Source organism: Centruroides vittatus, unplaced genomic scaffold (genome assembly GCF_030686945.1).
Source record: "Centruroides vittatus isolate TY-2023 unplaced genomic scaffold, ASM3068694v2 contig_958, whole genome shotgun sequence".
Classification (NCBI taxonomy): domain Eukaryota; kingdom Metazoa; phylum Arthropoda; class Arachnida; order Scorpiones; family Buthidae; genus Centruroides; species Centruroides vittatus.
The window spans coordinates 225,176-252,452 of NW_027122637.1; the positions used below are offsets into that span (position 1 = coordinate 225,176).

Genomic DNA, 27,277 nt, shown 5'->3' on the forward strand with positions numbered 1-27,277 from the left:
AAAAGAAGAAAAAAACACGTTTAATAGAAAAAGAACAACTGAAGAATAAACGGTTTTAATCAAAATAATTCAATTTAATTACGAAAAAACGATGGAAATGATTATTCGTACGGTACAAAATTATTTCAAATAACGAATACGAATTCCCAAATAACTAAAATCACTTTTAATTCTTTAAAAACAACGAATCTACCTCGGCATTTTACACGCGTTTAAATGTTTGAATAAAACGATCGACAGTCTTAAATGGTGTGCAAATTTCGGCAGATTCGACTAAGGAATTTGGAGAAAGATGAAAGTAGAAGAGCGAAATGAAGCTTTATAGAAAAAACCTTGACCGACGTGGAGATTTTTTATCGAATCGGGAACACGGAATTTTTTTGTTTGATACAAATATCAAAAAATGTTTTATTATTAACAAGTTTGTCCAGCCTTAAAATTTTACAGGATCAAAATAAATTATACGCGGCAGAATTTAAACACTACTAGAATGGAGTCACCTAACGTTCTTTTTTAAAGAATTTTTATGATCATTTAGGCATTAAATACTGCAGACCAAATTATTTAATTTAGAACAATCATCTTTCGTGAAGGATGGTTGCAATAAATTGGGTCTCCAATTACTGGATTTGCTGCGTGAACATCAATTATACGCTCTAAATGAGCGGATAGAATCTGACTATCCCGCAGAGTTTACATGTTTAACTAATACAATCAAATCAATTGTTGATTTGACTGTACAGAAAATTTTTGCCGTTGTGTACAGTTCGAAGTTATCGACGACGATGATATATCGGACCATTTTCCTATCTTATTGGTTATAGCCTATGAGCCAATTCGAAGTCAGCGAGTCGAAATACCAAATAATTTTGTCGAATTTAAAAACTAAGAATAAGTGAGCAATTAGCAGTCTTCGACAATGCATCAATAAATTCAAACGTCATTAATTTATATCGGGAATTATAATCCAAAAGAAATATGTAATTTTAAAATAACGACAGCAATTTATTTATTAAAAAAACAAAGCATTTCGGCAGTTTTTGTTAGCAAATGAAAAAAATTATTGAAACTAAAGAAAATATAGGCCTGTAAACATTGTATAGCTACTTGAAAATACAAAAGACGTATTCTTAATTAAGGCGAAGATACTTTCGCTCCAAAACTCGGTTGTCGACCTTGAAAAATCCAAAACAATTTCAATATCAAATTTCATCATAAATCAAAATCTAAGAAGACATTAATTGACTTCAAAGAATACGTATCGTATGTCAATAGATTTACAAATGTTACTGGCGAAGAGTTAATAACTAATTTAGGAATAAAATGAATGTCCGTTTTAGAGGAAGGTTCACAAAGGAGTGGAATTAATGAAAGTTAGCACGCACCTAGCTTCTTCTCTCCGCAAAAGACTTTCATTTCAACTAAATTTTTAAAATTTGCTCCTGTTTAGAGACTCTTTAACTAGAACATTCGACCGATTTTATTATTATTATTTTTTATTTATTTTTTTTTTTTTTTTCGTGTTTCCCAGAATGTTGAAATACTATAAAGCTATTGTGAAGTAGTAATAGAAAGGAGATAAATACATCACAAAATTACCGTCAGTAATGAGGAATATTTTACCGCTATATCGGCAGGAAGATTTCAATAGTAGACCTTGAAAAATAATTTAAATTTCGATCTCATTTTGCTTTTGTTAAGAACGGGTAATTTTCTCGTTGCGTACAATATTAGAATTTCAATTGAGAAATAAAAAATTATACGCTATTTTCATAGATTTTGAAAAAGCATTCGACTCTGTTTCAAATCTAGTAAATCAACTGGAGGATTTTTCCTGCAATCGATTAAATACTATTTAAGTTAAAAATTATCTTGTTACAATAATGTTGGGTATCTTAAATTCTTTTTAATAAGTATTTCCTAAGGATATCCGATATTGCATTATTTGTTCATTTTTTAAATACAATTTTTACGAATTCAGAAGATATTTTAGTTGTGGATAAAACTACGATTGTTTATGATGATGATTACACCAAAGACAACACTTTGGTATAGGCTAAGATGTTTCTTTATCTTGAAACAATATTCTTAAAAAGTAATCCTTAAAAAGACTAAAATAATTTTCCATAATAATTGTAAAGTTCAAGAAAATAACTTGTACATTAGAAACAATCTAATACTGTAACTCTAGTAGCCTAGACAAAATTACGTACTCGGGGGTTACATTTAGTTGAAACAACGTGAAAGAAAACGATAGATAAAACCATGTTAACAATAACCAACCTAATTAACTTGTATATTTCACCGAAAATAACAAACAAGTCATACGAAAATATTTAATTCTCTGATTAACAACTCATTGTACTATGCAAATCCAATTTGGCTTTGAAATACTTATATGATTTAGAAAATCTTGGCAGAAAAATTACTTGTATATGGAGAAGAATGTGTCCGGATATGCAATAGCTTACGTCCTGAAGTCAATAATCTTTTCGGATAAAATAGAAAAAAGTTTTACTTCAGATTAATGAGTAATAGAGATGAATGAATTCGTAATATTGGTAAACAAAGGAATCAAATAAGTTTAAACTTATTAAACTAAATAGTTAAATAAATTTCTTGTCATTCGAGATGGAATCCTGTGGAAATTTTTCCACCCCATATCTTCTAAAATTGTTTTGCGTTCCATTTTCTTCGCTAATTTTCAGTCCCTTATTGATTATTCTATAGCGATCTGGTCGATCGCTGCTTCCTCTCTTTTGGACAAAATCATAAAAGAACTTAATAAAATATATCTCACCTTAAATTCTATAACCTACCTTTTACCAGTCATCCTAATATTGCTAGGTCCAGATTGGAACTTCCCTTATTTAATGATCGTATAAAATATTCTGATCAATTGTTGGTATACCAATTGATCGAAATACCGTAGATACCATAACAGATACATAATTAACTTAGTTTAAGAGTTCCATTACGTATTACTCGTAATTTTTCAAGCATCTATACACTGTTTTTAGATGATATTTTTTTTTTTTACCGCATTTCACAAAATATAGGTAGTTCCGAACATTTACTTCAAATAGGCCTGTAAACGAATATTATACAATTCTTAATTTTTTATTTTCTTTATAATTTTATATTTAATACTTTTTACTTGTATTTTGTTTTGTTGTACTTTATGTATTTTAATCGGGGTTTTATTGGGTTTTATCAATTTTGTCACATGTAAATTAAAAATGTAATTTTTCAATATATTTTCAGTGTTTCCATACATAAAAATGAATTCGTTCGAATAAATATTCAATTTTTATAAATAATAATTATATTAAAATTACAATAGAGAATTGTTATTGGGTCGTACATGCACTAGCTTTTCAATGTTCCATATCTTAAAGGAATGTAATGCACTAGATTAGAAAAGGATATCACCGGGTCGTCATGATATTCTCAAAGGCTAATTATAGAAATAATTTGAAAAATATTAAATATTACAATGATATTTAATAATCGTGCTAGACGGTAAAAAAATAAGTAAAAAAGTAACTTAGAAATATAAGTGTATTATACTGTCAATTCCATACTGTAAATTTATCTCTCTTTTATAACGGATATACTCATTAATGTAATACAGAATTGTGTGTGAGAATTTACATAGAATGTAACTTGATTGGAATCGTAAATTGGAAATCGATCGATGCATACAAGTGCACCAGCATTGAAAATGCTTATACTATTGTCTTCTGTTTTTAAGAACACCACCGAATGATTTTACGTAATGTAGGCATATAAATTTATTTTTCTTTTTTCCATTGCAAAAATTTGATTTTTTTAATTTTAACAACGATTAACCAAACAAAATATATTTTAAACTAGAAATAGTTAAAAATTATTGTTTTATTTTTCCTGTAGATGCGAAGTATAACTATACTAATAACAGAGTAATTCGCTGCATCTATTCTTTCTTATATCGTATAAGGGTGGTATAATAAGTAAACTTTCGTATATTTTCATAATCGATCGAACAGTCGTTAATTAATTATGAAGAAAAACCGGGAAAGAGAAATAAGAAAGATTTAATGAAAATATCTCAACTATAATAATTTACGAAAAATAATAACATTAATAACGAAATAGTAATGTTTTCTTCGCGTATAAAAGAAATAGAAATGCGTTTCATAATTACGTACGCTTCACTTCACTACTCACGATTTCATTTTACACGTAGGCTACTTAATAATCGATATTTGTGTTAGCCACACTGTATCGAATACCGTGGACATTAATTGAAAGAATCGATTGATTTACCAGGCGCACAGAAATCGTAGCTTTTAATATAAGAATAAATGACTCCTTCGTATGATAATTTCGGTATCTTACCACGGGCCGAATTTTTCAAAATAAGAGATGTTTTTAGAGATGATGTATCCGTCTCGTTGAAGGGTAAGGCTCTTCAAATCCGTGCTCGTGACTCGAGGAAGTGAAGCTATTGTAAAGTGACTGAAGTGACTTTAAAAAAGTGACGTCGTTTCCTGTTTAGCGAAAACGAAGTTTCTGTAGATTTAACTCTTGTATGTGGTTAAATAAAATTCTTATTTCTCCATATTTATTTTCAGATATTTTCGCTCCTGATTAAATACTAAGTTACAAGCTTCAAACGTTACTGCGGATAGACAAAAAAGACAAAGTCTGATACTGTATGAAAATAGAGTAGCATAGTCGCAGTGTCTTATTAACAATAGTTTTTCTTTTAATTGTTAATGTTATGGACAATGTTACCGTCTTTACACGGTTCTTTTGTTACACTTCAATAACAATACCACCGTATCTGAAAATTAAGCTCTATTGTCTTATTCACTCGGCTATCATCGTTACAAGGAGAAATGAAACTTCCAAAAACATATGCTAAACATTTAATTTTCAGAGGCCCATTTTTCGGAAACGGTTGAGAAATGGGTCCTATTATTTGGACAGGGAGCTGTTTGTGTTTATGACTACGTGCTCGTTAAGTTTTGTTCAAATAGGAGACCCGAACGTATGGCCCTCTCCTTGTAAGAATTTTAATTCGCGTTACGTGCAATTAGTTCGCGACTGGATATCGAAAATTTATTACTAATAATTTAAGAGACGTAATATTAGGAAGAAAGAAATGAAATCGGCAAGATCCATGAAATTCTTTTTATTTGTTATTTAAAATGTAAAATTGCACAAAAAACTTTTGAAATGCACTCGTGTTCGTCTGTCTCATACCGAGACATCTTAGAACTTAATTATAATTTTTTTTTTATTAAGAATATAAACAGAAACAATCTGTAATGACTAAGAGACACAAAAATACATATACTTTTGAGCTTTCGATTTCTTTTTTAATTTTTATGTACATATATTTATAAAAATGCTTTAGCTATAATAATCAAAAGCACAGAAAAATAGCTTTTTACCTCTAATAACATTTTATATATGCTAACATTTACTACCAATTAGCTATTAGCTATTAGATTTCGCCAATACGAGCGCTACTCGGTGTTAATTAAACAAGAAGTGAATATAAACAAGGATTATTTAAAGCAATTTTTGTTCCTTTAAATTAAATTAGATTGCAAAATTAGTAGGGATCTTATTCATTACATTCCTATTAATTTAAAAAAAAGTCGTTTGTTTTTCGGTCGATGGAAATATCCAATTTAGTGAAGCAAAATTATAAGTTAGCAGAATAAAGCTTTAATATAACTCTCTTTTATCACAATCGGCGATATATTGCACATTAAAGGAACAAAAAATAATAATAATAATGATAAAAATTGGTACATTGCACATTTTGTTTTGTTCCCAAAATTCGTACCATTTGTTCTTATAATTTTATAACTGCTCGTAATTTTTACTCTGCTGTATTTGGACGGAGTATTATTATATTATATAAAAACTTTACATTTGTAAATACAATTTGAACGTAGTCTATATACGGGTATATTTCAATAAATCGAATTATTAAAAACTGAAGAAATTGATATCGATTATTATGTGTAACACTAACAAATTTAAAAATGAATTCGTATAATGTATCTGAACGATCACGACACAAATAACAATTCTTCTTTAATTTACATCGACGATAACAATATTTTTTCTCTTTTGACTTTTGAGGAACATAGAAGAAACCAATATACTCAAATTTTATATTTCTTCGTGCGTGTTTTGTATACATATATTTATATATATATATATAACTAAGTATGTAGACTATCTACGTGTATGTATATAATGTGCATTTGTATGTATATATATATATATATATATTAGTGTTCTCTTTACATCTAGAATGAAGTACAAATCGTACGAACACAAAACCAGAGAAATATTTTCCTCTCTTTCTCTCAAGAGTCTTTAAGTACTTTTATGTCCTAAGGAATGTGACTTTGGTTCGATTGTTCGTATTGGACAGGATTAGAAAAGATAAATGATTCGTCCAATTTTCATTTAAAAGAGAAGTTTTTAAAAGGTGAGTAAATACAGGAATCGTCATCAAATGGAACTTTCTTCTAGATGAGAAAGCGTCACTCTCGTCGGCACGTCTTCTCCAATTCTACGGCTCGACTGCGTAAAAAGGTCCACTCGAAATAATGCGAGTTTAATATTCGATAGAAATTTCACCCACATCCTTGAATTTTACACGTCACAAGAATTTTGTACCATCTTTTTTATTATTTCTTTGGTTGGCAAGCAGACAGTCGCTTTTCTTTGTGTGTGTGCGAGTCGATTATCGGCTTTTCCCGAATGAAAATCACTTATCGCACACTCGATGAAAGATCAAGTGATATTCGATAAAGGTGTGACCCATATCTTCTACGGGCAAGGAGCACGGCTAGAAGGTGTAAGTAAAATGATAAATACAATTATTAATTATATATTTTTCTTTATAATAAATTTACTTAGTTTAACGTTTTAAATGATTAATTGATTGTGCTATTCTATATATAATGTAAAATTTCTACACACTCGTTATTCGTACGAATGATTTATGATATTAATTTGACAAGAAATGAAAAATATCAATCTTTATGTCATAATCATGTAACTTAAATTGTAATCTTACCATTTGGTTATTGACGTCGTAGGAGAGAACCCTAAATACGTAAGAACTTTTGAAATAAAGACCTATCGGTAAGCTCCAAGTAGGATTTTGTTCCTGTTAATTAAAATAAGTGGATTATAATCTTATTAACAAAAATGTTTTGAACTTTTATAATAGCTCTACGTTTAGTTTTGAAGTTTCTTTTCCTTACGATAATTCTTACCAGTTTTATTCTATTAATATGAATTATGGAAGATGCTTTAAAGTTCAATATAAATAAAAGGTCTTTATGATAAATTATGTTTACATTTATAGAACATTGATTTAGAAGACATTTTAACATAATATACCGCAATTTTTCTCTTCTACGGCCCTAAATAGGACACATTTATATTTCATTTTTTCTATGTAATTCGAGGAAACACCGTATTAAAAGTTTCATAATTTGCGCCATAGAATGAGTGATTGGCCGCCCATAAAATGATAAAATAAAACATGCGTTACCATGATTTATAAAATCAACACGTAAAAATCAGATTTACAATTTTTTTTTTTTTTTTTTTAATTTTAAAAGTCAAGAAGCAAACATTTTTCAAATTCTTTATTTTAAATTAGGTGCCGCGCGGTCGAAAAATAAAAGATCGCCGCATTACAAATAGGGATTTGCAGTATCGAAGGATTTCGTCTATACCAGTATTCGAATCATAGAGAGTAGCGCAGATCTTTAGAAAATATACCGAGAGCCGACATTAAGGAGCAAAAAAATATCCTCGCTTTTGGGAGAAAAATAATTTGTCACTCGATTTTAAAGATACTTGTTTTCGGTTCACTTATTTCTGATTCTGACCCTCTTTTACGCAAGTTGACATTATATACTTTATGTAAATAAATATGCTTACTGCTAGTCTATTCTCCTGTAATTTTAAATTTGGTATCTTTTCTCTCTTATGAAAAATGCCAAACCGAATTAGGTACATTTGTTTTTCGATTTTCTTCAAATTCGATTTTTTACAACCGTAAATACAGTATACTTTATACATGTACTGTACTTTACCATATTTTATACTGGGTCTGGCGTAAATCGCATGACACATCCGAGATGTGCTACGATGGGAAGACTATCCCTCGAAACCAACCGGTAGCCGAATGGAATCACCAAACACTGGTAATGGGTTCGCGCTTGGTCAACAGATTGGCACGTGTAGTGTTCCTGGTTTTCTTCACATTTGTAACACCTAAGTAGGGATCAGTTTCTTATAGAAAGTCCTCCCGGAAGGCATACCCCTCGGCAGATCGCCCGTTTGTCGCGTTGCCGTATACAAAACAAATAAATACAATCAAGGATAGAATAGTGAAATATCAATACAGATCTTTACAGGGAGATGCCTGGTATTCGGTTGGAGGTCTTGAAGTTTTAAAAGTTTGAGAGCCCGTTTTTGGTAACGCGTGGTGATCTTGTCAAATATTCGTCAAACGGTTTGTTCCAATTACTAAGTAAATAGACTTGTCTCTGCTACTGCGCACATTTTCAGCCCGGCCGATTGGCGAAACGAACTATAGTTAGCATAAAATTGTGGCTTCACTCCATGAATATGATTGACACCATATTATCAAACTGGTAGGAGTGCTTAAGGGGCGGAAGGCAAACGCGAAATGTAGGTCCTACGAGGTCCTTTGAAGAGTAAAAATTTTCAGCAAAACTTTCTGTAAAAAATGAAGTTACTTTCATTTAATTTCATTGCAAGTTGCAAAATCCTCCAAATATTCCAGGCACGAAAGTAAATAGAAACGATATCGGTACATAAATCAAGTACAGTAATAAATTGCGGTTCCAGTTAGCTTTCTTCACCTCTCCGTAGTTTCTCTGGGGACTGCAGAGTAATTTGGGAAGCTTAGCAAGCCCGTATCAGATCTAACCGAATGACGTTTGGCCAAAGATGTCCTTTATCATGACTCCATTAAACGGTACAAATGCTCCCCGTCCTCCATAATTTCATTTGACTTTTTATTGCAAAAGAAAACGAGGGCTAAATACGAGGCATTTCGTAACAAGGTCTTAGAATGAGACGATAAGCTAGAAAACGAGACATTCGCCCATTTTGGTGATCTCGATCGTCTCGCGTAGAATTTAAACCCTCGTCGGACGGTCGAGACCTGTACCGAGAGGTTCCTCCGTAAGCCGAACTAATTCGATACGTGACATTTTCGGGAGAGGAAAGTCTCGGTTTTACGTCATAAGCAGTAACCAAATATAAGACAAAAGCCAAATTTCACCTCTGACCATTCGAGGGTTAGTTTTCCCATCAGAGCACATCTCGAATACATTTCGCGTCACCCGCCTGACACGGTATATGATTTAAACTTTCACAGATATTTTATAGGCTAAAGTTTGCGAGTTGAACAATAAAAGTTAAATTTTAAATATTACGTTATCGTTTGAAGGGTGCGTTTTTTATAATTTGTTAATTATTGCCTCGGCAAGAAAAGTGCACGGACTGGCCAATAGCCATGTGGGAAAGTTCGCGAATTCTGGTACAGTATGTAAGCAACACAGAACTGAGAATGCAAAAAATTTACAGTATTTTTTGAAATAAAATTAATCATATTAGGGTGTTCCAAAAACATACAAACTTCCGGGAGTTATAGAGGACACCAAAAACAATCACTTTTCATTAATAAATCCATGTATGAAAATGAGCCGTTTTGGCAATAGAGCAAATTAAAGTTTTAATTTAGGACCACAGCACACTGGCGGCCAATGAAAATACGAGCATTTCCCCCCTTGCTTTTCTTGTTATGTTGTGATAATAAAAAAATAACATTAATACCTTCATCAGGATAAATTCCTTTATCCTGATGAAGGTTAAAAATTTTCAAACAAGTAGTGGTTTATACTATCTAATGGCAACCTCAATACCTTCAAATTTCTTTTGTTACTCATTTACGTATTCGAAATTTTTCTTCAAAACGAACAATAATTTTTCTTGTGAAGAACTGGCAGAGATGCATCTTGTTTACGGTGAAGAAAACGATAATGGATGAGGAAGCTCCATGCTTGTATCAAGAGAGGTATCCAAGTAGCCGTCAAGAATATCTTTTGGCAAGAATCAGGGCCGCTTACGCACGTGTGCAAATTATTCCCGGAATATTCCGTAAGGTCAGTGAATCCATGAACCGACGATGCAATCTCTGTTTTGAAGTACAGTACATGGTCGCCATTTTGAATACCTGCTGTAAATTCAAATAATTCACTCTACTGACAAAACGTCTTATTTGAGAACATGGGCTTATTACAAAAAGATTGTCTTGGTGTTCTCCATAATTATTACAAGGTATTTCAAAATATTTTGACACCGAATATAACGTTTGTATAATTATTAAATTCTTGTCCTTTAAGTTTTAAAGAATTTAAATATTATTCAGTTTTTTTTTTTTTTTCTAAATTAGCAAAATGCCGAAAACCGGTATTAGTGCCATTATAATACCGGTATCGCAATCCCTACTTACCACTAACGATTTAAGAATTATACTAACACGATTTGTTTGGCGTAGTCCCGGCCGAAACACGAAAGTAGAAAAATTTCGGATGTGAGATGATAATTGGACAGTTTCTGCAAAGAATGGGTCTACCACCGCCAACAGCCAAACTTTGCGAATAAAATTGTCTGTCTTCTTACTAACGAAAATAATTCCCAGATCCGAAACTTTATCCATGGTAAATGCGAAGTTTCATAAGGTCGAAAAATACATCACAACAGTTTTACGTATGTTAATTTGTAAGTAAAAATTAATACTTTATTGTTTGCTGTTCTCTCAATTGTTTGTATGTTCCTTAGAACCTAGCATAAAATTGCTATTGAGAACTTATCACACAGGACCATTCCTCTTGATGGAAAAGGTGAATTTTTATTTTCTATATTTTACAAAGGATATGCATTTCGGGCCTTGATAAGGACTGAAGAGATGAGCATAAGGCCCGAAATGCACATCCTTTGTAAAATATAGAAAATAAAAATCCACTTTTTCCATCAAGAGGAGTGTTTCTATGTGATCAGTTCTTAAAAGTCATTTTATGCTAGGTTCCAAGGAACATAAAGCTATTAATATATGATAAAATTATCATCATTCGCGTACGCCACACAAAATAAATTAATTAGAGAAATAATAATTGTCTGTATATAATATGTCAATAGTAATATAAAGTATTGCCGAAATTCTATATACCAACAAATAGTTTATATATTCTGTACTTATCGAACGATTTTACGTTTAAATCTCTATGGTAATCGTCGTTAACTCCGGTGGAATTTCCTAAGAACTTACCTCCGTTTGAGAAATTCTATTGGCCAAAGGAATTTGGGTAGGTGTGGCGCAATCGACGTGAGCTTCGCCGGTTAAACATTTGGCTACGGTCGTCGTTTGCCGCAAACTAAAAATAACCAGAAAAAGGAAAATGCCTAAAAGGATTCTGACGTAAATATTAATTTCATTGATGTATTAAAGCGTTCATATAAATTAAATTCTAAATTTCGGAACATATTCTTTGTCGTCGATTCATGAGGTATAGAAATTATAAATTTTAATAATAATATGTTAGAAAAGACGAAAATTCTTGATGCATATTTAGTTTCCGAACTTTAAATAAAATAACCTACCGAAATTGTAAGGTGACGTTTTCCAAATTCATGTATTTCGAGAGAAAAATCCGACACGAATAGCGACTGGGTTTATTTCCTTTCGTAGTCTGCAGACAGAAATTGTCATCTAAAGTTACGTTTAGTTGCAAAAGACGAAGTGATTCCACCGTTTCCGATAAATCTGAAATGTACATGTCGATTACGTCTCTTACTAATAAAATAACGACAGAAGATTTAGATCTACCTTTCTCGGATTTCGTTTCCACCTCTCTCCTCTTCGCGGTGTGGACTAGTTCCGTTTGCCCCCCTCTTCTCACAGACTCCGCCGTTTGACTCTCGCTGGCGGCGTTGTTATCGTCGACGATTTCCATAAAGGTCGAAGAATAATCGTCGCTTTCTTTTTCGTCCGTCGTGTCATTCGTTTTGCGTGTTTTTAAGTCCGTGTTTGTATTATTCGTTCCTCTTTGTGACGTCGTCCGGCCGTTGTCTGTAATTGTTGGGTGTAAGATTACGAATTTCCAATATACGGAATAACTTATCGTAATTGTTTTACCTCTCGTGTCGACGGGATAACTTTTGATTTCCTCTCGAGATTCGTCGTGTGTATTACTGCAACACGTAACCGCGCACGACGAAGAATCGATACATCGAGGCGGAATACCGATCGTCTTTGGCAGGGGTTTATGAGTGGAACCTCTAGAAACCGCTATCGTCGGTTGTTGCGTGAAGCCGTCTGCCAAGATGTTCCGTGGCTTGTTCGTTTCTGTATTTGCAATTATTCCGATAAGTTAAATACGTATGTAATCTCCTATTCTGTATACCAGAATTTTTAATAGTCTTACCCGTTGCATGACCGTTTAACGAAGTGACGTTACTCGGAGAGGTCCTCTGCGGAGGACTGGAGTGCGAGTTTCCGGTGGAAGTTGTATAATTATTATAACTATTTTGATTTCTAAATTATACGAATAGGTCATTTAGAAATTATGTTTAAAAATTATTTCGTATTATTACGAAAAGAGGAACTCACCCTGTGTTTACAGACGTAAGAATAGCGGAAGGTTGGAATTCTTGTCGTTTATGCCATTCTAAAACGTAAAGTGTGGCAACGGCAGCCAGACTGAAATGGAAAATATTTTTTATAATTGACAATTATCTTAATAACTTTTAAATTACTTTTTGGCGTTAATTACGGGTGAATATTTCTCGACTGCTGTATATTTTTGTTTCTTACCAGAAAGACATGAGAAGTAAAAGAACGAGAATCGTTGCTTGAACTATGTGATTTGTACAAAAGAGACTTTGATGCTTTTGCTTGTGACACTGGTGCCTATAATATTTCTTTCTTGAATTTGTTACTGTACTACAGCGACTGAAACGAAAAAGTTTTATTAGATCGTTTGATAAGAGAAGATTTGAATGTAATTTTATAAAGAGATCGATATTAATTTCGACTGTACCTAGTAACGGTACTTCCGCTAGAAGTGGATTTGATGCTGTCTATTCTTTTCAGCCTGGCTAATTTTTTATTCATTCTCTCTAATTCGTCTATTCTCGTTTCTAGTTTATCCGTAACTTTACACAATTCTTTCACGGCGCCGACGTTTTCCATGAAAATGCGTTCCTAGGTCGTAACAGAAACGTACGAGATTAATTGGTGCAAGAATTTCTTAGTATTTGTTATCGTCTTAACGTACTTTATTTACTACGAGGAAATGTTCTACTTCCCGTCCGTCGGACAATACTACTTTTCCAATTTCGCGAACAGCTTCAGGTAAAATCTGTTGAATTTCTTGAGCCAAAACACCCGTTCCGGACAGATCTTCTTCCGTTAATCCCACTTGTTTTCCGAATTCGGGTAAGTAGCTGTATTTAACTATTCTCATGTTGGCTACGTTCCGAAGTTGAAGCCGCGTGTCCAGCTACAGAAATACGAAAAGTTTTAACATTTGTCGAAATTTTCCAAAGTTGTTCTTTTCAACTTTTGACCAAACTCACTTCTTCGATAGTTTTTTTCACCCGTGTATCGGACGGCTGTACAATATGACCCGTTAATTTTATATTTCCGTGAACGACTAACGATTCTTCGGGTCTATCCGTATTGATCCCAACTCGACCCTAAAATACAGTAAAGTAGAAACGATTAAAATGAATTCCTCCTTTTCGAAAAATACCTTCTACTAAATAACACTTACAGCGTGATATATGGAATCTGCCAGATGACCTTTCTGCCAACACAATTCCAAATCATTTTCAAATTGACCAGGATTAGATGCCTGACAGAAAGACAAAGTCTGGTAAGTAAAAACAATATTTTCAGTGAAAGAAAGAAGCTTAGAGGAATATATTATATATAACTAAAATTATAATTCTATTAGAAATTATTCTTTAAAGAAATTTTTAAGTCTATTATATCATTTATTTCTTTATCTTATTTACACATTTTACGTAATAGTTATTTAATTTTAATTAATTGTTATCGACAAACGTTGAAATGCTTACTCGAACAATAATCCTTTCGGAAGCGTGCGCAATTATTTGATAGCTTTGATCGTCGACGTGAGCGCAGAGGCTGACAACCAAATAAAAGTACCTCTGATCTGGATTTGGTTTACCTTTCTTTCTCATGTTGTTTGATGTCGTCTCACTAAAATGCAACCTTCCTACAGTCGTCTTGGTGACTTGTTCGGAAGCCAGCTCCACTCTGAAATATATTCTTATTCAATTACTAACGTAAAGTTTTTAAAACATTAGTCTATTTTAATTACGTAGTTAAATTTCGTATAATAATATACTATGCTTCTTTATATGACTATAAGAATATAGTTAAATTGAGGGAAACTATACGAATGAATTTAGGCAAAGGACATTCGATACGAACTTTATTTTATTTATTATTTAAACGTACAGTACAGAAACTTACGGAAAGATGCCGAAAGTGGTGAATCTCGTGTATCTGTGTACAGTACCTTCGCGTGGGCGTAATCTCATTCGGAATGACTTTACGTATAATATCGCTGTCGTGTTTGAATACTTCCGAGAATGATCTGCTTATAGTTTAGGGATTGGTATCGTACAAAATATTTCCTTTTTAAAAATCCACTATAAAATTTACCCCACTATTTCATCGTCTCTGCCGGGCTGATTTTAAGTGGAACACCACGTATTTAATACGTAGGATAAATGAAATTATTAAACAAAGTTATAAGAAAATTAAAGTATCGTCTATTTTTGATTATAAATGTAGACTACTAGTTGCGTATGTCCGGCGTTGCTCGAGTTCTTGACGGGGTGGAGAATTGGTGAGATTGAGTTGGGAGAGGGCGATAAAAACAATAGTTTTAGTAAGTTTATTGACCTGAGTATTTACAGTAATGAAACTGTAAAACACAAAAAAATTACTAAAGTTAACAGGGGGTAATACTCGGACATGTTTGTCCCATAGGCTTAACATTGTACCGGTACCTTTGCCACTTTGCCATGCCTGAATCATTGCACCTTTCTCAAATCCATCTACAGGATAAGAACTTAAATTTGATACATAAAACCGTATTTTTAGCCCCATCCGTTTACTCAAACTAAGTCGGACAAATTGAAACCCTTTTTCAATTAATAAACTTATACAGATTAATCCCTCGTTCACCATTTTAGGATATTTACGATAATAATTATCGAACGTTAATATTAAAAATTAATCTAGGAAATGTATTATTTTCACTTACAGAACTGGATAAAAAGGTTTTTTACTTCTATCCGATTGAGATTGCTCCACTTTAATCGTTTGACTGGGAGATTCGACCTTTAACAAAAACATTTGGTTGAAGTTTTTAAAATTGTCGTATTTAGTGGAATGAATAAAAATCTTACTTTGACTCCGTGAAAATGAAGATAAAAGCTGTCTATTTGTTTGACCCCTTCGGGTGTTTTTACAAATTGAGGTTCTCCGACTGGCTGAACGTGGACGGTCACTTGAAAATGATTTTTCTTTTGGCATACGAAGGCATCGTCGGCGTTACTAAAATTAAATCCTTTGTCGGCATCGACCCGATAGTTTGGCGGAGGTCTAACAAAAACGATACATTTTTGGGTTTAATTAAACGTTTACAACTAATATTTAAAAATCATCACACTTACAGTTCTTTTAAGTTTCGATCTAAGAGAATGTGCCACGAATTTTGTTGAAAGGGTTGAAATCGTATACATTGATACGTAGAATCTAAAAACATTCCCGATGTTTCCGATCCTCCGAAATCGAAGCTGTAATCTTCGTCGGAAGTAGGAAGGACAGACGAAGTAGTCGCTGGTTCTGGAGACAAACCACCTACTTGTATCGAACGAAAGAAAAAATCGAATATTAAAACACTCGTATTTGTTTTTAAAATTGTTTTCAAACGATCCTACGTTTTTAAATTGTATCTAAATACGACTCGTTGTATTTTTGCAAATAATAATTTATTATCGTCTGGATGCTTTTCGATAATTAATAGTTTAGAAAATCTTATTTACGGAATTATTTTTGTCCATTGAATTAATATACAGTAAATGACTTGAAAAACTCTATTAAAGCAAATTAAAGCAAATAACTTTTATTTTTTCATCTAAATATGTAAATTTTGTAATAAAATGTTGGTTCGGTTTGTTTGTTCGTTCTTATTTTTACGTCGGTCTGACGCCAGTTTATTTTTATAAAGAGAAAGCGCAAATGTTGGTACATTTGCAACCGACCAAACAGACCTGTTATTAGACCGGTAAGTTAAGTTACTCTATGTCTAGACTCGTCTACGATTAACGCCCACAAATCGGGACTATCGATACTCGAGAAAGAAAATAAATGTTAATTTTTCTTCGTTCCATCCTTCATATTAAGTCGGGACTCGGAATAGAACAGAGATTGGAGTAGAAAGATCCAACAAGTTCATTCGTCGTTACAAGAATTTCTCTCTGGAATTATGGAAGGAAATTTTAAAAATGGACTTTAAAAAATTGAGTTTTGATTATTATAAAGTTGTCATATTAATAAAGGTTTACGATTAATTCTACGTTTCTTTGATTATATAAATATTCCTAAATTTTTACATATATAGCATCATTACGAAAGCCATACAAAATCCTATTGAAAGGAATGTTTTCTGCTGAAATAACTTTTGTGTTAGGTACCGATCGACAATAGATCTTTGACGATTGCCTACAAAACTTTTCCTACATTCCTCAAAATTATTTAACGAAATTTGAAAAAGTTTGACGACGAAAATCGTTATTAATGCTGGATTTTAAGTTTATAGTTTTAAAGTTACGAGTTTAATCATGTCCATTTTAAAAATGTAATGCATTTATATTCTTTGGATTACATCGGTAATTACCAATGGATTCTATATTACCGTATTTTACGGACTATAAGACGCACCTGAATTTTGGAGGCAATTTTTCGAAGAAAAAAGTGCGTCTTATAGTCCGTAAAATACGGTAATACTTTATTAAATTATTGGACTCACAATCCGTAAAAATTGCACCCGATTTGAGAGGATCGCTTCCCGGTTCTTGTTTGACGTGAACGATTCCGTTGAGGAGATTGCCGACCACAACATTCTTGGAAGAATCCGACAGTTTTCGTTTCTTGGACGGATTATTTTGCGGATTATCTAAACTCTCGCAGATGTAATCGTCCGCTCTAAAAGAAAACAAGCATTAAATAGGTGGATAAATACATATTAAGTAATACTTTATCCTCCAGGCTCTCACCCGGCGAAAAGATTTCCTAAATGAGCGGCGGTGGTCACCAAAGAAGGCAAACTTGGTTGTGGAACGTTCGGAACTACCGACATGGGAGAAAGCTGCGTCAGTCCTGGTCCTCCCGCGGTTGCTTGATTATGAGTCATCAGCGGGTGACTGCCCGAATGAGGCTGTTAAAAACGAAAATGAAGATCAACCCTCGCTAAACTATGCTAATTTATTAAATAAGACTTACTGAATGCTGATGAGGAGGAGTCACCGTTAGCCCGGGATCGGGTAAGTGTTTCAAGGGCTGCGTGTTGCCGTACGTTATGTAATGGTGCTTGAGATTTTCGGTTTGAGATTGCATCTTCTCTAATTGGCCCGATCTTCCGTGTACTAATTTAGGATCTGTTCAAATATATTTCGAAATTTATTTTCAATTCTAAAAATTTCGGCAATTAGTCAAACATTGTTAAATATTAAAATCTTTTCTGGAAATAATAATACCTGTAGTAAAATATAAAACGTTCGTGAACCCAAATTCTAATAACATTTATATAACGTAAAATATTAAATATTTGTCGAGATTCTATAATAAGATGTTAAGTAATGTGCGTGTTAATTAATTGACCGGTTAGGTAATATTTTAAATTTATTCTTTAATTAATCACAATTAAGATGAAAAAGTCTTTAGACAAAACGCAAAAAAAACATCTTTTATACATATTTCCGTACATCTATTTTGAAAATCAATTAACAATATCCATTGACTCGCTTATAAAATTTACATATCGGGAGGAAGATACCTCTGATTAGAAAGAAACGACATAAAATAATACGTAGACATTAATAAGAAAGTCGAGAGAATCTTTCGAAATTTTTATTTATTAATTTTGATTGTAACAAACACTTGATCATCCATCGTATTTATTCTAACTGTAATAAAGTGTAAAAAACCATAGCTTATGTATCTACATAAACATTACACGTATATTCTACGTCGCGCAATACACTGGCAAACATATAACGGCCTGGATTATTAAGTTTATTAGCTACATAAACCTACAAAGATTATCCATAAAAACTTTCCTATTTAATGTTATTGCAGTTAAAAATAGGTTACCATAGATTAGCATAACGAGACACTTACTATGCAAATAGGTTACCTACATTGTTTTCGTATTAGTAAAACGAATAGATAAGATGGTAAGAAATATTTTCATTCTCAAATAAACAAGTTAATTCATTTCAGTCTGTCTAAAAAACTCTGCAGTAATTACGCCAATACAAATAACACGTAAAATCTAACGCCGAGACTGGTTTCGGTTCTTGTTATTAAATTAGATGACAACGAAAAGACAGTCGTTCACCCGTCAACCACGAGGACTTTCCTGTCACCGATAGCCTTGCCGACTTTAAGGAAAATCTAACGAATAATTTCGTTACACCAGTCCTAAAATACTTTTTTTTTCTTTCAAGTATTAATTCGTAATTTTTAATGACTGCTTAAACCCCTCTTCGCTTCGTAATTTTAGAATTTTAATATTGCCAATGACCGAACTGTGAGTAATTCTTGCTTTACAAAAACTTCGACATTAGAGTATTTTTAGAGGGGAAAAAATGGATAGAAATACCTTCATGAGGAGGAGAGAAAGGCGGTTCCGATCCAGAATCGGGAGGGCTATCTGGAAGATGATGCCTGCGGAAATAAACAAAAGCATAAAATTAAACAAAGGCTCTGTTATAATACGATACATATATAATTAAGAATTTTTTTATGATCAAAAATTCTATAGTTTTACGCAGTTATAGTTAATTTATGGTGTAATACGTTTCCGGAGACAAAAATCGCCACAGAATTAAATGGAACAACGTCAAAAACTCGAAGGCGTAAACATTTGGACATTATCAAACAAATATCACGCAACATATTAAACCAAAAAACTTATTGAGGATTATTACATTCGATCCAATGGAAAATTTAATAACACGTTTTATTTTCAAATAAATTATTCCTTAAATTTGGATGTGATTGTGTAAAGAAATAAATTCTCTTTAAAAAGCCTTCGTAAATTTTATTGATATAAAAAATATGTTAATATTAGAATATTAAAACTAAATTATTTTAGTAATATTTAAAATGTAAAGAAATAAAATATACTATAAGAAAACACCCTTTCTCCGTAATGCAAAATCAAAATTTCTAAAAAATTCGTTATTCACAAAAAGATATAATAAAAATCCAGAAACGAGTTGCTTAACTTTCTCGGCAACATTTTAAAACTGCTCACCACGCCATCTGTTATGATATTTAATCAAAAATATAAAAGTTTTTTTAATATTGTAAAATGGCAAAAAAACTTAATTTTTAGAGTAGGGACGGGCTTTATAAAAATTGTAAATGCGAATGAGTAAAATCGTCATCAAGTCAGACCCTAGTTGAGATATGACACTAACCCCTTTATTTTCCCACGCCCTAACCTTTAACCATCAAAATTTATTAGCATCAATCCCCCTAATACACAAACCTCCCTACAAAATTTCAGAAAATTTCGACAAAAAGCACAGGAGTTATTAAGCTTCAAAGAGGGTGAACAAAATCGTGCCCCCCACACACACTAACATCCATACATACGGGGAAAAAAACCCTAATTTTCATTTCTCGACGTTTCAATGTCCCGAAAAATATAAAAATCTTGGGAGGATCACTTTTTGATCGATCGCTTATACTTTCCCTCTGTTATAAGTTATATAACGGAGCCGGGAAAGTAAAAATTCCTCTTTCGTAATTATGTATAATTTATTTTTCGTAACTGTCGACATCCGAAGTATTAAGCTATAATTTTATAAAGAAGAAATTTATTAATTTCGAGACATCTTATTTCCGATAAAATAAGATCGTCGTCGATAAAATTTGAAAAAATCTAATCTGCCAATAGACAATAGAGCAATTTTCTACGATACTGATCTGAATTATTATCTAATAAGACTGACGAGTAAAACATATATAAAAGAATTATTATCAAATACATGGGCATTCTCGTCGGATGCTGAAAAATACTTTATATATTCACTTTTATTTTATTAAAGAATTTCTCTCTCTTTTTTTTTTCAGTGGTTTATATTCTGCGGAATTATTTTTAGTACGCCAATAACGTTCGAATTTAACAATTTTTTGTATATATAAATAATAATTTGCCGGGTTTATACACATGCTGCGGCGTTCCATTAAACAATTATTTAAATTATCCGTAAATTAGGTGATAATCTGTTAATATATTTTCTACTGATATGTTGCCAAGCAATACCAGCTTGTTACGACGTAACGGCGCAATACTAAATATAAAAGCATTACGTTCGATGCAACAACAATATTTCAGTTTTAAATCAAGTTTTACGAAATATATATTTTTCTCTTATTAATTATTATGTATATGTTATTGTTATTCTACTTAAGATACATCTTCTAAGGATCCTTTCATATTCGTGTTTATTTACTCTATAGCAGGGGTGGCCAACAAGTCGATCGCGATCGACCGGTCGATCGCCAAGCCAATTTTGGTTGATCGCTAGCGATGTCTTGACTTAATGTATTATATTTGTAACCGAACGCAACTGTATGCATGCAGTTATGACTCGACTCATAAGCAGTGAGTGCTCTTCGTACTGAAACAGTGTATAAACTTGTATGTATTTCACACTTCCCCCTCCCCACTTAGACTATGCCTATAACAACAAGTCGATCGCGACACATTTTTACGATAAAAAGTAGATCTTATGTGCACAAAAGTTGGCCACCACTGCTCTATAGAATATTATACAGTTTTTATTATAATATGCTATAATATGTATTGTACATGTATATTATAAATTATTTATGAGTATATTTATTTTTATACGAGTCTACTATTAATTTTATAGTTTCTAAAGCATAGTCAAACGTATGGAAATTAGTCTGACTTATTATCAAAGCTAAAAAGTAAGAGAAAAACTTAAACATCTCTTCCAGTGTACACTTAATTCTCATTGCGCTGTTGTTTACACTCTTTTTCTTTAATTGTATACATTTTTAAAGGAAATCTCATGTTCGAGATACACTAACTTCGGAAATAAAGAAATTAAATAACTATTAAAATCGTTATTTCAAACGAATACAATTTTTCATAAACTGAAAACGTATGTATTAACATCATAATTAGATTCTTTAGAAACGTAACAACGGTCTTCTAGTTTGTTATACGTTGCATATTAATTTATAATTAATACAAATATTATACATTAACAGTATTAATCGGTGTAGAATTTTAAAAAGATTGGTGTTATTTTCGTGTTTTCTGATGAATATCTTTCAAAACTGACTTAATTATGGGAAGTGTTTTATATAAGATCATGCTAATACATCAAATTTAAAAAGTCGGTCGATTTATTTCTTATATAGGCACTACTTACGAACATTTTTCGTTCTATAGAACTCGAGTTGAAGACAAACTTATAATAAGAACTTAGAGAATTTGAATAGAAGTGTAGAGAGAGAATGAAAATAGAAGTGTTACACGCTTCTATTTTCATTATACATCTAACTTGAGCTCATAAATTATTAAAATATGTATTACCGAAATATTTATATTAATATCTTAAATGATATAAAAAATTATCTCGGCGAACATTCACTCTGCATATATAATAATAAATATTTGATAAATGAAATAAATCAATGATGGGTCCTTCGGAGAATCTGCATAACCGGTATCTTCATAAGTTGTGTTTAGATTCTTGAAAGTTAGGATTTTAAAAATTACGCAGATTTTTGCATTATTTATAAGCTGTTTCCTTCATATTAAGTAGCCTAACTTTCTAGAATTTTGATACTTTATTAAGAACACGATACAAATGGTGTAAATTCTCGTTTACAAAATACTTGCAGCAACATATACCCTACAGTAATTTCTTGTAGAAACTGGTCATAAACCAATATAAATCTTTCATAGATTTGGTATTTTGGAAAAATAATTTTCCTTCTTGAACTATTTATTTTCAAATTAAAATAGTTCATACGAAAATGAAAATGATAGGAAATAAATTTAACAAAATATAATTTTATTCAATAATATCAAAATTTATTAATAATAATAATTTATTCTATCCGATATATAAAATGATCACGTATCATTTTTTACAATAAGCAAACATGAAACATACAATCACAATTAGTACTAATGAAATTATTATCATTAAAATCGCAAGAATTTAACTATGAAACTCGACTCAATCCTATACCTGTATTACTAGTTAACGTGTCACGTAACTGAAAAATAAAATTGCGAAGGCCTGAATTTTGTATTTAAATTGTAGAACGTTTTCTGATCAAGTAAATAGATTTAAACTTTGTATCAAGTAATACTTTTAACATTCTATCGAGTACTTCATTCTAATATCATTCCAAAAATACGAGCCTAATATACTACGCAAACATTTTTCCGCGTATTGAATTAAGCTCATAATTTGCACAGTAAAAAGATTAATTTTCAATAGATTTCGTGTATAAAATCTCATTTTCTTTCGTTGTTGCGGATAATAAAATGGTGCTCTTTTTATGTAATTAATTCGTGCATTTTGGTATTCAATAAAATTCTTTTAAATCCACTAAAAATGGATCTTAAGTATATATTTAATGTTAATAATATTCTAGTTTGTGAGAAAAGAAGTCAGAATCAATACCATTATAAAAGCCGAAAGTTAAATAAATTAAACGAGAAAACAGGATCCATAGATCACGTCCATAGATTATATAATTCCCGTGTCACGGTTCATAGATTACACAATATAATCAATCAAATTTGACATTAAAGTATAATAAAAATTCCATCGTAACTCTAGGTTAAGGGTTTTAAAATTTTATTTTAATTCACTCATTTCAAGTTGAAGATCTGTCAGCCATGCGATAGACCTTCAAGCTTCAGATTTTAGCGTATTTTGACTTACTCGTCGTTCTAAGCTATACTACAAATTATGAAACAAAATTTCCTCCTATCTACGTCTAAATTGCGTAGATCATCGACTGTTCACTGATATTGGAAAGCATTTTTCAGAGTATAAGTTCAAAATTCTTCAAATGCGTTGATAATAATTTTGTCAACTTGGTGTTTTACCGTTCGCATTAACACATGTTTTTAATGCCCAAAACGTAAAAGTAGTAAATAGTTGTTTAAAAATTTTTAAGTAGTCTAGCAATGGTCATAATAATAATACTAATAAATATAGAATATCACCAACACTCACATTGCATTTATTCATTAAAATGTATGATGTATTTAATTTATATATTAAGTATATAAAATAGTAATCAAGTTCATTTATTTCAATCGTTTTAATTGATATAAATTTTAAAGATAAAATTGTAGTAGAGAAAGAATTTTTATAGTTATGATATTTTATTAAATAGTAGATTTATTCGAAAAATTTAAATTACAGCTTAAAGCTAAAGTATAGAATGCTCATAATTTTAAAGACTTTTCGTTTCTTGCCTTAATACAAAAAGTTTTTATCAGAACGAATTCAAATTTAATAAATTTACAACAAAAGTAACGAGCATTTATATATTGCGACATGGTCATAATGCCGGGATGCAATTTTTAATCATATTTTAAATTTATTTAATTTAAAATGTATGCTCTCCACCTCAAATTAGTAGTGGCTTGCCTCTGTACATCATACTTTTCCTTTAACAATACAGTCATGCCGATCATCTATTAATCTCCTTTCAGGGGAAAAATTTTGAATTGAAATAACATGACTTCCGTGATCATATTATACAGTTTAGTCGGGGCCTCAATTTACTTTTAAAATTGCAGCCCAATTATAAGAAAGAGAAATATTCTAATAATAATAATAATTTTGAAATTAATAATTAAGAAAACAATAAGATTAAAGCCATATCCTTCTGAATTGCTAAAGCTTATCTGAAATATATCATTATAAATGTTTGTCAAAAATGAATTACGAAGAATGTGACGTTTGATGAAATTTCTCGAGCGGGCAATTCTTATCGTTAACTGTAACTTTTCGAGAGATATTTAGAAACACTTTCGTTTAGTAATTTGATTTTTATAGGGCATAACCGATTTAGTAATTTATGTTATGTCTAACGCAGCGTAATTTTTCATTCGAGGACGATTTTCGGAATTAATTATTTCTTTATAGTTTCTTTTACCGACAGTCGCATTCACACTTAAATTAAGATACCCAATCGACCAAAAATACGAAAAACAAAATTTCATACGTTGTGCATAGCGAAATAGAAGTTTGTAGCAGTAAATCTGAATTACAAATACATCCATTGCCTTTGCCAATTTGTAGTAACGTAAAACGAAAAGATACCAAGTGCAATTTATTAGTGTAGACGACTCTTTTACCGAAAAAGAAACGTGGCACGAAGTAAAATTCCGGTTTACTTGTAATAAAAAACAATTACGATCGATGAGCGTTATGCGCGAACCTCATATTGTTAGTACATCCGGATTTCTATCCGATTTCTTGCGACTTCCATTTGCTAAAAATCTCTTGGATCAACAAAAACTGCGCTCGTTAGTGGTAACAAGAGTACGAATCTTTTCAATCTCATTGTTGTCAGTAACGGGAATAGCGTGCCGAAATTTTCTCCGCTCGAATTTCGGGAATAGTGCCTCCGGGTGGATTTGTGCGTTACGTCGACTCTATTATTACGTTCCACGAGACGTGTCCAACTGCGGTTTCGTGTTAATGCTTTCGGTTTATTTTATTAACTCCACTCGACGTCTTATTTATGGTTCTGCAAATATCCGTGTACAAATTTGCCACCGTTTCGAACGTGACGAAATTATTTTCGTTTTTGCGTGTTGCCGTCGTTTATGCGGAACGGTTATTTATGCCTTTATCCTTATTTAGTGTAAAGGACTGTATTTAGTTATTTCATCACTTAACTATTCCTTACTCTGAAGAGCTTACGAGATTTGTCAGAATAAAGAATCTTTAAATCGTAGAATAGATCTATTCGTAATTTTAGTATGATTATAGGCTTATACATATTACGTAAAATTTAATTCGGTTAATGTAATGAAATGTTTGTGTTGTAGTTACGAACTATTTCGCAATTTTATAATTACGAACAGATATGCCCGGACAAAAAGTAACAGTAACAAACATTAAAACGAAAACCGTATTAAGTGTTTGGTTATTTTAGCTTATCGTTGTCACGTTTATTACGAAGTGCTGAATAAATTATAATAAGAAAAACATACAGCAAAACATTAAAAAGAACAAAAATCTATACTCTGAAGAAAAGAAAAACAAATCGATCTTATTTAAATTCATATAACAAAAATAAAAACAAACAAACAATCAGATTTCGAGGAAAACGGGCCCTAGACTCACGATCGGCATCCCAGAAAAACCTCCCGAGATTTCACAATTTCAATTTCATAATATGTAGGATATATTAAAGTGGAATCTCGTTACAACTAACGTCGTTATAACAAACGAACTTTTAGATTTTTCCGATCCAATCCCCTTAGGAATCCACGATAAAATCTCTCGGTTGTACTGTAGAAACGTATTTATAAAGAACTTTCGGTTTAACGCTCCTCTTCTATCAGTTTCAGGATAAGAATTCCAGCAATTTTCACTTTACTATAACAGTTTTGTTACGACTTTCGCTATTGTCTTCCAACTGGTAAACAACCGTATCTGAGGGACAGTAACGTGGTCGGAAGTAACCAAAGTCCGGTTCACACTATGCTATTTTCGTGCAATTTTTGTCGTTTGACTCGAGACAACACAAATTTCACGACAAGCGAAACAGTTGAACTTGGTCGTTCGGAAATTTATCCAATAAACATCTAGATCGTAAATCGTGTAACTTCATTACGTGATTTAAGATGAGCATGTTTATTGGATCAATATTAGAAACACAAACGACAAAGTTCAACTTGTTCGACTTTGTCGCGTATTGGGAGATTTCTCTGTCGTTTCGAGTCAAACGACAAAAGTTGCACAAAAATCTCATAGTGTGAACCAGTCTTAATGGATTGCGGGTGTATTAACTTTAATAAGCGATTGTCGTAGATGCGGCTGTCTACGCTTCTTTCAGTCCCGTTATTTACCTTCGTACCTTATTATTCACTTAAGGCACGAGAGTAAAATGGCACCGAGGAACGTTGCCGGGTACCTCCTGGTCTGTCCTCTCTAATATAGGAAACTAAACCGTAGAAAGAATTTGATTCGGAGGCAAAATTAAATTCATAAATTCAGAACTAAACTGTTTTTGTTTACACGAAATAAGTAAAAGAGAATACCGGTATGAAACAAAAATGTTATATATGTTAGTAACATATATAACATTTTTGTTTCATATGCGGACTTTATCTATTTAACTTGTTTGACGTTAACTTAAATACATTTTTCATTATAACAATCTTTCGGTTTAACAAACATTATTGAACCTAGAGTTTGTTATAGCAAGATTCCACCGTAAATCGATTTACAAACAGCTTACATAATATAGGAAAATAGATAAATATGGAATACAAAAGTGTATTAGTTGGCAGTAGGTGTCAAGACAATAAACCATAGAAATGTTAAATTTCAATATCAAGTACTTGACTAGAAGTAAATCAGATAACGTGATGTGGAAATTACAAAAAAATAAAAAAAGTGGAATAAAAGTGGAAAGAAATAAAATATGAAATACTACAAGGAATCATAATTCACTTTCCCTTAGAACTACTGCGTAGGGAAATCACACGCTTATAACCAGAACATTCCATGTTGAATCTCCCCTCATACCAAAGGCATTAAGGAGGTGGATTAGAAGAAATTTTCAGTC

General features: G+C 31.8%; 1 protein-coding gene across 3 annotated transcripts in view; it reads right to left on the bottom strand.

Moving 5' to 3' along the window:
• Positions 1 to 5,164: 5,164 nt before the first annotated feature.
• The window catches only part of LOC136985335 (myelin regulatory factor), a 28,521-nt gene continuing 6,408 nt past the window's right edge, over positions 5,165 to 27,277 (bottom strand). Inside the window, exons 2-22 of one of the 3 annotated variants that reach the window (XM_067282597.1) lie at positions 19,053 to 19,117; positions 17,672 to 17,826; positions 17,446 to 17,606; positions 17,199 to 17,374; positions 15,841 to 16,030; positions 15,574 to 15,769; positions 15,429 to 15,505; positions 14,209 to 14,410; positions 13,902 to 14,000; positions 13,705 to 13,824; positions 13,404 to 13,628; positions 13,167 to 13,330; positions 12,941 to 13,078; positions 12,737 to 12,826; positions 12,552 to 12,661; positions 12,263 to 12,472; positions 11,954 to 12,196; positions 11,728 to 11,890; positions 11,396 to 11,501; positions 7,094 to 7,186; positions 5,165 to 6,862 (exon numbers count right to left, since the gene is read on the bottom strand). In XM_067282597.1, coding sequence (XP_067138698.1) covers positions 6,782 to 6,862; positions 7,094 to 7,186; positions 11,396 to 11,501; positions 11,728 to 11,890; positions 11,954 to 12,196; positions 12,263 to 12,472; positions 12,552 to 12,661; positions 12,737 to 12,826; positions 12,941 to 13,078; positions 13,167 to 13,330; positions 13,404 to 13,628; positions 13,705 to 13,824; positions 13,902 to 14,000; positions 14,209 to 14,410; positions 15,429 to 15,505; positions 15,574 to 15,769; positions 15,841 to 16,030; positions 17,199 to 17,374; positions 17,446 to 17,606; positions 17,672 to 17,785 — 2,958 coding nt within the window. In that variant the 5' untranslated portion in view covers positions 17,786 to 17,826; positions 19,053 to 19,117 and the 3' untranslated portion in view covers positions 5,165 to 6,781. The remainder of the gene's footprint in view (positions 6,863 to 7,093; positions 7,187 to 11,395; positions 11,502 to 11,727; positions 11,891 to 11,953; positions 12,197 to 12,262; positions 12,473 to 12,551; positions 12,662 to 12,736; positions 12,827 to 12,940; positions 13,079 to 13,166; positions 13,331 to 13,403; positions 13,629 to 13,704; positions 13,825 to 13,901; positions 14,001 to 14,208; positions 14,411 to 15,428; positions 15,506 to 15,573; positions 15,770 to 15,840; positions 16,031 to 17,198; positions 17,375 to 17,445; positions 17,607 to 17,671; positions 17,827 to 19,052; positions 19,118 to 27,277) is intronic. The other 2 variants (XM_067282595.1, XM_067282596.1) reach the window with 2 other exon arrangements.